This window comes from Oncorhynchus masou, chromosome 31, assembly GCF_036934945.1.
Source record: "Oncorhynchus masou masou isolate Uvic2021 chromosome 31, UVic_Omas_1.1, whole genome shotgun sequence".
Taxonomy (NCBI): domain Eukaryota; kingdom Metazoa; phylum Chordata; class Actinopteri; order Salmoniformes; family Salmonidae; genus Oncorhynchus; species Oncorhynchus masou.
Window position 1 is genome coordinate 84,041,042 of NC_088242.1, and position 13,547 is coordinate 84,054,588.

Genomic DNA, 13,547 nt, shown 5'->3' on the forward strand with positions numbered 1-13,547 from the left:
ATAATCAATGATTCATTCACACAATGAGAAAAGTATACATGAGTTGTCTTTAATATTCATCATTGGTTTTAGGCAGCACTACAAAGACGTTCAAATAATATTACAGCAACGTTAACTCACCTTTTAACAAAACAAAGTTGATTGCAACATGATCCAAAGCCAAAAAAATTAATTAAAATGGCTAGTGAAGATGCTCTTTGAAAATAAAAACATCAAAAGCGTTGTTTTTTTTACAAAAACCTTAATTCAAATATATCTGCATTTTTCATCACAATGATAAGATGTTCAAAATATTGCATGATACAGTATTGATTTATTACAATGTTCCCCTTTTAGAACTGTCAGTCCATATCACTCCTCCTCGCCTCTCCACCTGATGTGTGGTGAGCATTCTGGCCCAAATCGGTTACTGTGCATCACCCAAGTGGGTGTCACACATTGGTTGTGGATAAGGTGAGCTTCCCCCTAACTACAGTTGAAGTCAGAAGTTAACATACACTTAGGTTGGAGTCATTAAAACTCGTTTTTCAATCACTCCACAAATTTCATGTGACCAAACTATAGTTTTAGCAAGTCAGTTAGGACATCTACTTTGTGCATGACAAGTAATTTTTACAATTGTTTACAGACATATTATTTCACTTATAATTCACTGTATCAGTATTCCAGTGGGTCAGAAGTGTACATACACTAAATTGACTGTGCCTTTAAAACAGCTTGGAAAATTCCATAAAATTATGGCATGGCTTTAGAAGCTTCTGATTGGCTAATTTACATAATTTGAGTCAATTGGAGGTGTACCTGTGGATGTATTTCAAGGCCTACCTTCAAACGCAGTGCCTCTTTGCTTGACGACATGGGAAAATCAAAACAAAATCAGCCAAGACCTCAGATAAAAAAATTGTAGAACTCCACAAGTCTGGTTCATCCTTGGGAACAATTTCCAAAAGGCCTGTACCACGTTCATCTGTACAAACAATAGTACCCAAGTATAAATACCATGGGACCACGCAGCCGTCACACGACTCAGGAAGGAGACGCATTCGGTCTCCTAGAGATGAACGTACTTTGGTGCGAAAAGTTCAAATCAATCCGAGAACAGCAGCAAAGGACCTTGTGAAGATGCTGGAGGAAACAGGTACAAAATTATCTATATCCACAGTTAAACAAGTCCTATATCGACATAACCTGAAAGGACACTCAGCAAGGAAGAAGCCACTGCTCCAAAACCGCAATAAAAAAAAAGCCAGACTACGGTTTGCAACAGCACATAGGGACTAAGATCGTACTTTTTGGAGAAATGCCCTCTGGTCTGATGAAACAAAAATAGAATTGTTTGGCCATAATGATCGTTATGTTTGGAGGAAAAAGGGTACGCTTGCAAGCCGAAGAACACCATTCCAACCGTGAAGCACGGGGGTGGCAGCATCACGTTGTGAGGGTGCTTTGCTACAAGAGGGATTGGTGGGATTGAGAGGGATTGGTGCACTTCACAAAATAGATGGCATCATGAGGCAGGACAATTATGTGAATATATCGAAGCAACATCAGTCAGGAAGTTATAACTTGGTCGCAAATGGGTCTTCCAAATGGACAATGACCCCAAGCATACTTCCAAAGTTTTGGCAAAATGGCTTAAGGACAACAAAGTCAAGGTATTGGAGTGGCCATCACGAAGGCCTGACCTCAATCCCATAGAAAATGTGTGGGCAGAACTGAAAAAACGTGTGCGAGCAAGGAGGCCTAACAAACCTGACTCAGTTACACCAGTTCTGTAAGGAGGAATGGGCCAAAATTCACCCAACTTATTGTGGGAATTTTGTGGAAGGCTACCCGAAACATATGACCAAAGTTAAAAACAATTTAAAGGCAATGCTACCAAATACTAATTGAGTGTATGTAAACTTCTGACCCACTGGGAATGTGACGAAAGAAATAAAAGCTGAAATAAATCAATTTCTCTACTATTATTCTGACATTTCATATTCTTAAAATAAGGTGGTGATCCTAACAGGGAATTATTACTAGGATTAAATGTCAGGAATTGTGAAAAACTGAGTTTAAATGAATTTTTGCTAAGGTGTATGTAAACTTCAAACTACAGCTATATGTAAAGCGCTATGTAAATCCAATCAATTAATATGAAATCTCCAAACACACTCCACAAAAGACAGATTTTTAAATGCAAAGAATATGGCTGCATATAATAACTAATTTCTTAAGAGCTTTATTCTCATAGCATGCTAGACAGACTGTGCAACATAGGAGCTATCTGTCAACTCCTCTTAAACAAAACATATTCTATAACCCTGTGATTTCTTTAAAAGCGTTTTGTGGTGCAATCAATCATCTTCAAAAATGCAGATATTTTTTTCCAGGTGTCTGACAAATTTATAGACATCTTTAGACTACACAGAGAGAGTGCTTTTCAAAGCACTGTCTTCAGAGTGTTTCTTTACAGCTTTAGCATTTTATTTGTCATTGCCTGCAATTTTGGCACAATGAACTGTACATTTTTAAAACTTACTTTAATGTACTAACATCAGTCTTTAAAGGGGGGCTGAACTTGGTTTCAAGTCTCATTAGGAAATGCGACAGAACGGTTTCGGAGGCGTGCTTTGATGTGGGTTACTCGTCTGTGTTTGAACATGGGAAGTATTTGTACTTTCACTATGCCAAAACAGTACAGTTACATTCACTCACCCTTCTAGAGAACTTGAAACAGTCTAACCATGTCTCAAAGTAGTCTTGCTAGTAAGTTAGCCAACTTCTTTCACCAAGTCGCTTCAGCCACCTGGTGTGCAACTGTGGCAAAATTGGGTTGACTTTGGATTGCCTGTCTGTGGAGCTAGTTCGGGACTGTCAATAAATTACACAATGTAAATGAGACAATAACTTCATGTTCCACACCTGTTCTCTTTAAATGATTTCAATATTTGTATATTCATTTCTAAAATGTATAGTTGGTTTGATGTCAAGTCATTGAAATTTGGAGCTATTGATATTTTTAAATGTTGTCCCATGTACATTGTGTAATTCACTGATGGTCCCCAACTAACCCATAGCGATATCGAATGTCAAACCAAATTGACCATGGGCATTACGATCTGGTCCTGTGCAGCTGCGCTCTGAAGTGATGATTATTTGGGTGCTGCCAGCTGTGGGCAGGATGAAAATAAACCCAATATATGTACCTAAATTAGTAACTCCTGCAGTCTTCAGTATATAACTGGCCTGTACAGTAAATGATTACATCTTCTCTTCAATAAGAAAAGCAGGGGGGAAAAGTCCTTACAGTACATACAAAACAATGTAAGGAACAGTGGTTGGTACAAGTACTGTAAATGGGAGGGCTTCAGAAGTTGAGTGGGCAAATATTCTGGAAATGGAATGATGCAATCATTTAGTCTGGTTCCAGCTCAGCATGTGCTTTAGCAAACTCCTCTGATGATTGTTGTCATGAAGCACATACAGATCTGGGACCAGACTATCAGTCATTAGCTCCTAGAAACCTCAGTAAGTCAGTCTGACGTTAAAGCCAATTTTCAGCACAATTTTAAGAGTAAATCATCTTTACCTTTCCTATCCCATTCCCTCTAGTGGAGACATAAATGTTACAACTAAGTCAGTTATATTCATATAGACTCTGAAAATTAAAAACACATGTAAAGGATGTGACATTCTGCCAGTATAGACGACTAACCTGCTATAGCCTGGGTGCTGATATGTTTGTTTTACTCTATCATGCCAACATTAGAAGCAAAACCAGACGGCCATCCAAGCTAACACTGCTCCGTCAGGGATCAAGCATCCACCTCTTCTGTATCCTCCTTCTTGTCTTTCTTGACCTCCCCCTCTCCAGTCTCGCTCCCGTCCCTTCTGCGCTTGCGGTTCCGAGCGCTGGCCTTGGACGCCGGCAGGGAGTCCATCCCCAGAACCTTGTGGATCTGACGGAACGCCAGCAGTCGCAGAGCATGCTGGAATCAGAGACGAGAGGAGGATCAGTGGACTTCAAACACATTCCATTGTCACACATATCACTGGGTAAAAATCAAAGACGAATGGAGTGTAATTAGAGCTAGCATAATGACTAGGGGTTTAAGTTAGAGGGATATGAGTGTACAAAACTTTAACACCTGCTCTTTCCATGACAGACTGACCAAGTGAATCCAGGTCAACGCTATGATCCCTTGATTGATGTCACTTGTTAAATCCACTTCAAATCAGTGTAGATTAAGGGGAGGCGACAGGTTAAAGAAAGATTTTTAAGCCTGGAGACAATTGAGACAATAATTGTGTGTGCCATTCAGAGGGTGAATAGGCAAGAGTAATGTAAGTGCCTTTGAACAAAGTATGTTAGTAGGTGCCAGCCAGGAGCACCGGTTTGTATTAAGAACTGCAACGCTATTGGGTTTTTCATGCTCAACAGTTGTTGTGTATCAAAAATGGTCCACCACCCAAAGGACATCAAGCCAACTTGACACAACTGTGGGAAGCATTGGAGTTAACATGTTCCACAGGGATTCTGGTCCATTTGACACCTTGTAGAGTCCATACCCTGACGAATTGAGGCTGTTCTTAGGGCAAAAGCTCAAGAGGTTGCAACTCAATATTAGAAGCGATCTCAGTGAGATTGAAAGAGTCGCCGCAAAGAAACATAAGGGGTTTAAAAGTTGTGTGTGTACACACACACACACACACACACACACACCTTATCCATGATTGCTTTACAGAAATTCATATTCAATGTGTTCTGTACGCAGCACAGTTTCCCAGTCTAAGATGGTAGACCACCAAATGTTACAGTTGATTATACCAATCACATGGTGAGTGTGGGGTCGTGAGCATACCTGTGCACTGGCAGTAATGTCTTCCCTGGCTTGTTTGGTCATGCTCCATAGAGCATCGGTTTGGTGTTTCTCACAGGGGTCCAGCAGCCCAGGACCGTCTAAGAAAGAGGAACACAAAATCAGCACACACACACACTGATTTGTTTAACACTTTTTTGGTTACTACATGATTCCATGTGTTATTTCATAGTTTTGATGTCTTCACTATTATTCTACTATGTAGAAAATAGTAAATATAAAGAAAAACTGTGGAATGAGTAGGTGTCCAAACTTTTGACTGGTACTCTGTGTGTGTGTGTGTGTGAAAGATAGATATATATATCTATCACACACACATCCTACTGCCACATTATTTAGATTGTTCCACTCACTGTTTACATACCACCTCTTTGTACAACTTAGTTCATGTTCAGAGCTATGTTTACCACTGACAAAGCACATTGTACAGTGCAAACCGCAAGTTTCCCCATGGACCCTGAATGACCAGTGGAAAGCACTAGAGAACAAAGGTGCTCCAGGTGGGTCAAAACAGAGCTATTTTTTACATTTGTAATTTAGCAGACGCTCTTATCCGGAGCGACTTTCAGTAGTGCATATATTTTCGTACTGGTCCCCTAGGGGTATGTATCAAACCCACAACCCTGGCATTACAAGCGCCATGCTCTACCAACTGAGCCACACGGGATCAATGTGATGTGGGGGTGATGTGGGGGTGATCCCCCGGCCTAACAAATAGATGTGGGGTGAACCTGCCCTAACTAATAGATGTGGGGTAAACCCCCCCTGGCCTAACTAATAGATGTGGGGTGATCTCCCCCCCCCCCTGGCCTAACAAATAGATGTGGGGTGAACCTGGCCTAACTAATAGATGTGGGGTAACCCCCCCCCCTGGCCTAACTGATAGATGTGGGGTGATCTCCCCCCTCCCCCCCTCCCGGCCTAACTAATAGATGTGGGGTGAACCCCCCCTTGCCGAACTAATAGATGTGGTGTGATCCTCCCCCCTGGCCTAACTAATAGATGTGGGGTGAACCTGGCCTAACTAATAGATGTGGGGTAAACCCCCCCCCCCCTGGCCTAACTAATAGATGTGGGGTGATCTCCCCCCCTCCCGGCCTAACTAATAGATGTGGGGTGAACCCCCTTGCCGAACTAATAGATGTGGTGTGATCCTCCCCCTGGCCTAACTAATAGATGTGGGGTGATCCCCCCCCCCCCCTGGCCTAACAAATAGATGTGGGGTGAACCTGGCCTAACTAATAGATGTGGGGTAAACCCGCCCCCCTGGCCTAACTAATAGATGTGGGGTGATCTCTCCCCCCTTCCCGGCCTAACTAGTAGATGTGGGGTGAACCCCCCTTGCCGAACTAATAGATGTGGGTTGATCCCCCCCCCCCGGCCAAACTAATAGATGTGGGGTGATCCTCCCCCCTGGCCTAACTAATAGATGTGGGGTGATCCTCCCCCCGGCCTAACTAATAGATGTGGGGTGATCCTCCCCCCTGGCCTAACTAATAGATGTGGGGTGATCCTCCCCCCTGGCCTAACTAATAGATGTGGGGTGATCCCCGCCCCCCCGGCCTAACAAATAGATGTGGGGGTGATCCTCCCCCCTGGCCTAACAAATAGATGTGGGGGTGATCCCCCCCCCGGCCTAACAAATAGATGTGGGGTAACCCCCCTCCCTGGCCTAACTAATAGATGTGGGGTAAACCCCCCCCTGGCCTAACTAATAGATGTGGGGGTGATCCCCGCCCCCCCGGCCTAACAAATAGATGTGGGGGTGATCCCCGCCCCCGGCCTAACTAATAGATGTGGGGGTGAACCCCCCCTGGCCTAACTAATAGATGTGGGGGTGATCCAACCCTGCCTAACAAATAGATGTGGTGCGATCCCCCCCGGCCTAACTAATAGATGTGGGTGGGGGTGATCCAACCCTGCCTAACTAATAGATGTGGGGGGAACCCACCCTGGCCAAACGAATAGATGTGGTGTGATCCCCCCTGGCCTAACTAATATATGTGGGGTGAACCCCCCCCCCCCCCTGGCCTAACTAATAGATGTGGGGTAAACCCCCCCCCCCCCCCTGGCCTAACTAATAGATGTGGGGGTGTTCCAACCCTGCCTAACTAATAGATGTGGGGGGAACCCACCCTGGCCAAACGAATAGATGTGGTGTGATCCCCCTGGCCTAACTAATATATGGGGGTGAATCCCCCCCCCCCCGGCCTAACTAATAGATGTGGGGTGATCCCTCCCCCTGGCTTAACTAATAGATGTGGGTTGATCCCTCCCCCTGGCCTAACAAATAGATGCAGGGTGAATCCCCCCCCCCGCCCGGTCGAACTGATAAATGTGGGGGTGAACCCCCCCCCCAGGGGGCGTGATCCCCCCTGGCCTAACTAATAGATGCGGGGTGAACCCCCCCTGGCCTAACTAATAGATGCGGGTTGAACCCTCCCTGGCCTAACTAATAGATGCGGGTTGAACCCTCCCTGGCCTAACTAATAGATGCGGGGTGATTCTTCCCCCCCCCCCCATGGCCTAACTAATAGATGTGGGATGCTCCCCCCCAGCCTAACAAATAGATGTGGGGGTTGATTCCCCCCTGGCCTAACTAATAGATGTGGGGGTGATCCAACCCTGCCTAACAAATAGATGTGGGGTTATTCCCCCCCCCCCCTGGCCTAACTAATAGATGTGGGGTGATCCCCCCCCCTGCCTAATGAATACTAAAACTCCCTCACCTGGCAGTAGGATGCCAGTAGCGATACATTCCAGGACCCTACGCATGGCTTCCCCTGGGCTGAGGGGCCCTGTGGCACTGCTGATGGCCTTCTCTACCAGCAGCTCCATAGCCTGAACACAGGGAAACACACACACACCACGTAAGACACAATTCACACAATCGAAAACATCAATTATCATCAACTAGCTTCCTTAGAAAAGCTCAACACTGAGACAGAACATCCTCACCCAGGATGGCATCTTGCCCCAGGTTGGCACTCGCTGGCAAAGATCCCGTAACACTCTAATGATGATCACACAGGACTGAAGACCATTGGCACGAGCCTGTAGATGCCACACACACACACCTGTTACAGTACAGTGTTACACGGAGGCTAGCCTGGAGTACGTTGTAGTTAGCCTGAGTCCCAGATCTGTTTGTGCCGTTTGGCCAACTCCATTGCGGTCATCGTCACAATCCGGGACTCCAGCTAGTTTGAAGTGATCCATTGTACATATTGTCTTTACCTGGAACCACTTGGCGTGTCTCAGAGCAGCTAGGTATTCCAGGCACTTGTTCTGGTTCAGAACATCAGCAGGGTCTTTCTCAGGCACCCCTAGAGTAGGAGAGAAAGGACACACTGGCTCATTGATTACTGATCGATCACTCATGACTGTCCAGCAGTGCCACCTACAGTTCTGTTTCACATAGATTTATGGGTTATGGCCCAGTATTAACAACAGAGAGATATTTAAATATTTAAGTGATTGCATTGGATGTGTTGATTAAAACAAAAGATGACAAACAGGATAATTCAACAAAGTGATTGTCAGACTGTCTTACCATGGAAAAGATTTGTGGGAAGACAATGTGCCTACAATGCATTCAAGTTGGGAACTCAAGGAATTCTGTTTTGGGACTTGATGTTCTTAATGCATTCATTGCCATGTCATACCATTTATCAATAGACAGACATATTGAACTGAGTAGACATATGGAATGCCAAATGGTAACTTCTCAGTAATTTCACAAGATAAGCTACAGTAAGCAGTACAATGGGGCTTTCCATACTTCCATGTTCCTAGAGACTGTGGCAAAAGTGGTAGACATTACCGCAGGGGTGGACAAACTACAGCCTGTGGGCCGGAACTGGCCAACGAGCCTATTCAAACTTGCCCGATGGAGGTTTGAGTAAAAAATGTGTGTGTGTGTGTGTGTGTGTGGGGGGGGTGTTAAAAAAAACACACTTCAGGCCACTCGAGCATCTAAAACCAGATAGAAAGTAAGTAGAAATTATAAAACGGACATACACTACCGTTCAAAAGTTGTGTCACTTAGAAATGTCCTTGTTTTTGAAAGAAAAGCACATTTTTTGACCATTAAAATAACATCAAATTGATCAGAAATAACTATAAAACTTAATTAAAAAGTACCCGCAAAACACCAGTCTCAGCGTCAACAGTGAAGAGGCGACTCCGGGATGCTGACGTTCTAGGCAGAGTTTCTCTGTCCAGTGTTCTTTTGCCCATCTTAATATTTTCATTGGTCAGTGTGAGATATGGCTTTTTCTTTGCATCTCTGCCTAGAAGGCCAGCATCCCAGAGTCACATCTTCACTGTTGAGACTGGTGTTTTGCTGGTACTATTTAATTAAGCTGCCAGTTGAGGACTTGTGAGGCGTCTGTTTCTCAAACTAGATAGTCTAATATAATTGTCCTCTTGCTCAGTTGTGCACCGGGGCCTCCTACTCTTACTATTCTGGTTAGAGCCAGTTTGCGCTGTTCTGTGAAGGGAGTAGTACACAGCGTTGTACCAGATCTTCAGTTTCTTGGCAATTACTCGCATAGAATAGCCTTCATTTTTCAGAACAAGAATAGACTGACGAGTTTCAGAAGAAAGTGCTTTGTTTCTGGCCATTGAGACTGTAATCGAACCCACAAATGCTGATGCTCCAGATACTCAACTAGTCTATAGAAGTCCAGTTTTATTGCTTCTTTAAATCAGAACAACAGTTTCCAGCTGTGCTAACATATTTGCAAAAGGGTTTTCTAATGATCAATCAGCCTTTTAAAACGATAAACTTAGCTAACACAACGTGCCATTGGAACACAGGAGTGATGGTTGCTGATAATGGACCTCTACATAGGCGTACAGATATTCAATTTTTTTTAAATCAGCCATTTCCAGCTACAATTTACAACATTAACAATGTCTACACTGTATTTCTGATCAATTTGCTGTTATTTTAAATGGACAACAAAAAAAGTGTTTCTTTCAAATACAAGGACATTTCTAAGTGACCCAAACTTTTGAACGGTAGTGTATATATTTCAAATAACTGCCATTTTTCAGTCCCGTAAATTGCTTTTGACAAACAATTCGGTCCGTAAAAGAATATGCGTGTCCCTCCACAAAATTTGGTAATCCCAATGTGGCCCTTCAGCAAAAAACATTGCCCACCCCTGCGTTAGATCCTCTGGTACAGGGGAATATACATGTACATACTGTATGGTGGTTGTCTAGGTCTGCTGATACAGGCACACACACTGATCAACAAACCCAAACACAACTTAAGCAATGGGAAATACAATTTGTTTTCCAAGTAGTGTATACAGTAATAGAAAAAGGTGAAATCAGCTCAAATAGGTGAGGGAGTGTTTTACATCTCACAATGGTTCTAACAGTGTGCTGCACTGCATCGCAGCCTAATCAATTCAGAAATCTTCTACCAACTTTAATAGAGACCATTGTGTGGGGATAGAATTACACTCCAACACCGTGTCAACCAATACTTTGATAATGCCGTTTCAGTAAGCAGGCATGAGAGATGGAAGTGTGGGAAGGTCATGGGACCTTGTGAAATCCCTTAGCAACTATTGACCAATTACATGACAGAAATAGACATGGCGATCAATGGTAACAAAATAAAGTCATTATTTAATGTCAGAAAAGTGTTAAATGCACCCTTAATCCTGGGCATCATCTTCACATAGCTCAGTACTTCCATTGTTGTCATGGTTTCATGGGGCATATCTGGGCATGTTTAGAGAAACATACACAAAAACCTTAATGGCATAGAAAGGTCGGAGAGCCCGGCTTTAGATTTCCATATCAGACAAAGTGAAAAACAACTCGACGACTGGTACTACAAATAATGGTTAAATTAAAACAAGAGACAGAAACAAAATGGTGAGTCAATTCACTTCATATCATCGGTGTCCGGGATGGGAGAAACAAAAGTATTATTCTATGATATCTACCACATTTGGATGAAATAGTCATTATGTGCTTGGTTAAAAGTCCCATTTTAGTTTTTTTGTTCAGCTTGAGGTTTAGGGGACACACAGTGCATTTATTGGACTGAAAGCTTGGCTTCTCTAACCTTTCTCAGCCGCTTTGTCTCTTGCCTTTTCCTCCTTGTCAGGGGCAGGGTCCTCCCTCATCAGTGGCGAGGTTAGAGAGATGGTGACCTGCATTTTTGGCTCCTTGCTCGAAAAAATCACGATGTTGGCTTCCTCAGGGTGAGCCTTCACCTCATACTGATCTTCAGAAAATGGCTGCCGGTTAAAAGGACACTGGATTACTCACTACAGAGGAGGGGGTTATCTTTATGGACTGGGGGGCAGGGGAGATTAGTTTGATAGGGCACTGGATTCATGTATTTGGCCCCAGATATTCAAATAATAAGGCCAATTTAGATAACCCTGTGCTAGTGGACAAATGCAGAATTATATATTTTTTTTAGACAGTGGTTGTCAATACATGGGCACAAATGTTGTTTTCAATCAATGGCTTTATGTAACCTTAGGGGAGTCAATTTTAACTATAGCCCCACTCTCTCTGTAGGGTTCAGGTGTCATAACCAGGCAGTGGCACTAAAGATCAGTCAAATGCACTACTAATGAAACACTTATTGTAGCAGAACTTCAGGAGGGAGGAAGGAAATGCAACACACCACAGGTTTAATCTACACCTGGGCTCAACAAGTATTTGTTTTCTTTCAAATGCTCTGAACATTTAATTAAACCTGCTTGGAGTGCCAGATGTGCAGAATTTGCACTTGTACTTTATTTGTTTTACCATTTCATTGTTTCCATTGTGCCAGACAAGCTCATAGCTCAATCAAGCGCAGCCAAAGTATTTGAATGAAAACAATTACTTGAAGCCAAATCTGTTTGGTATAGGTCCTCTCCTTAACTGTTTCGTTTTGAATAGCCTTGATGTCCATCTGTATCCACTCTCCTTTAATAATTAATGATACAGTGTGATCTTCCAATTAGTTCCTCCTTCAGTGTTGGTGCCGATTTCTTTCACTTTAGCACTGATGACAACCTCACGACATGAAGTCGAGCGTTGTGGTTCGTATTGAAAATGATCAGATTTCCTCTGTTGTGACACTTTGCCTAACAAATATGATGGGGGGGGGCTGCTTATAATGGTTGATGTGATTAATATTTCTGGTGTGTAATCCAACTGTATGTAGAAAATCCCACCTCCAACACATAGACAGTGGATCCCAAAAGACAGTGATTCCACTAAAGGAAAGCTGTCTGTGGTCTTACCGCCATTTCTTTGGGAAGCTGCTCAGCAATGTCCTTCAGCAGAGAGAGGGTGGGCTTCTTGGCAGCCAGCAGAATGAGCTCCACGTTCCTATCCCCATGGAGCAGCAGGCCCTTGGCCAGGATGCCCACCCTCATCACCCCCTTCAGCATACGGGCCGCCTGGTTGTCCGGTCTATACACCAGGGATCAGACAACCAGCAGGAATCAGTAAAGAAAAAGCTACAGATCAGGCTACATGCCCATGGCCCACACCACAAGGGATCAGCGTTACAGAACTTTCAAGTATAAATGTGTTGTATAGAACATTGTGTGAATGATGTAGTGCACTAGTACAGACCCATACAGCTCTTACCCTTTCTCTCCAGCATCAGCCGACGGAGCAGCCGACGGAGCAGCCGACGGAGCAGCCGACGGAGCAGCCGACGGAGCAGCCGACGGAGCAGCCGACGGAGCAGCCGACGGAGCAGCCGACGGAGCAGCCGACGGAGCAGCCGACGGAGCAGCCGACGGAGCAGCCGACGGAGGCTCTTTCTCCAGCAGGGAGACAGACACCAGTTTGAGGGCTCTCTCAGTGTGGGAGACGATCCTCTGCACCGCCTGCAGCTCCTCCTCCACAGGGTAGATGGTGGAGTGTTTGGCCATGATGTGACGATCGTCTGGGGAGTCCGGCCGACGCACAGGCTGCTATAAGGGGAAAAGAGCTCAATAAAACCAGGTGCCCTCTTAAAACTAGCCACTTCTGGAAACAAACTGAAAAGCTAAAACACCCGTTTTTTTCTCTATTGATCAAGTTCATGTAAATGGTTGATTTAATCTTACCAGTAGTGGGGGAACTGGCATGCCGGGCCGGCTCATGAGTGGAGGGGGGGCCATCATGTGCCTCTGCTCCCCCCAGTACAACTGCTCCTCCTCCCTCCTCCTCCAGTACATGTCCTCCTCATAGCGGCTGGCAGAGGACACACATACAGAACAGGATTATTAAATATTCTGACTGGGTAGATTTTTCTGCTGAGATACCCGTCTCTGTCAGGTGAAAATGCTGATCAGGAGATAAGGAAACATCTTTGAGACAGTTAGAAAGCAGTTTGCAAGATTATGCAGGGGGAATGAAGAGAACTTCTTGATCAACAGAAAGCAAATTACAGACTCCTTTTTCAATCTGCGTATTCCCTCAAATCACAGTTGTCTTGAGTCTGCACAGAACTTTCAGGACCTAGAATCAATGGAGAAACTCAAGTTTTTAATCCTGTATCTATTGGACACATTCACAAAAATAGTTATGGCCTCTAAACCCTCAAGCTGCATAGCGGACCCTATTCCAACTAAACTAATGAAAGGCAGGCCAAGCACCGGAAGTAGCTCTATGTTGAACATAATAAATGGCTCCCTATCCTCCGAATGTGTACCG

At 44.3% G+C, this 13,547-nt stretch overlaps 1 protein-coding gene across 1 annotated transcript in view; it reads right to left on the reverse strand.

Moving 5' to 3' along the window:
• Positions 1-30: 30 nt before the first annotated feature.
• Positions 31-13,547, reverse strand: part of LOC135524603 (zinc finger RNA-binding protein-like) — a 37,145-nt gene continuing 23,628 nt past the window's right edge. The window contains 10 exon segments of the mRNA XM_064952291.1: positions 31-3,977; positions 4,851-4,948; positions 7,598-7,709; positions 7,827-7,922; positions 8,106-8,194; positions 10,542-10,610; positions 10,960-11,134; positions 12,140-12,311; positions 12,492-12,823; positions 12,959-13,085. Coding sequence (XP_064808363.1) covers positions 3,804-3,977; positions 4,851-4,948; positions 7,598-7,709; positions 7,827-7,922; positions 8,106-8,194; positions 10,542-10,610; positions 10,960-11,134; positions 12,140-12,311; positions 12,492-12,823; positions 12,959-13,085 — 1,444 coding nt within the window. The 3' untranslated portion in view covers positions 31-3,803.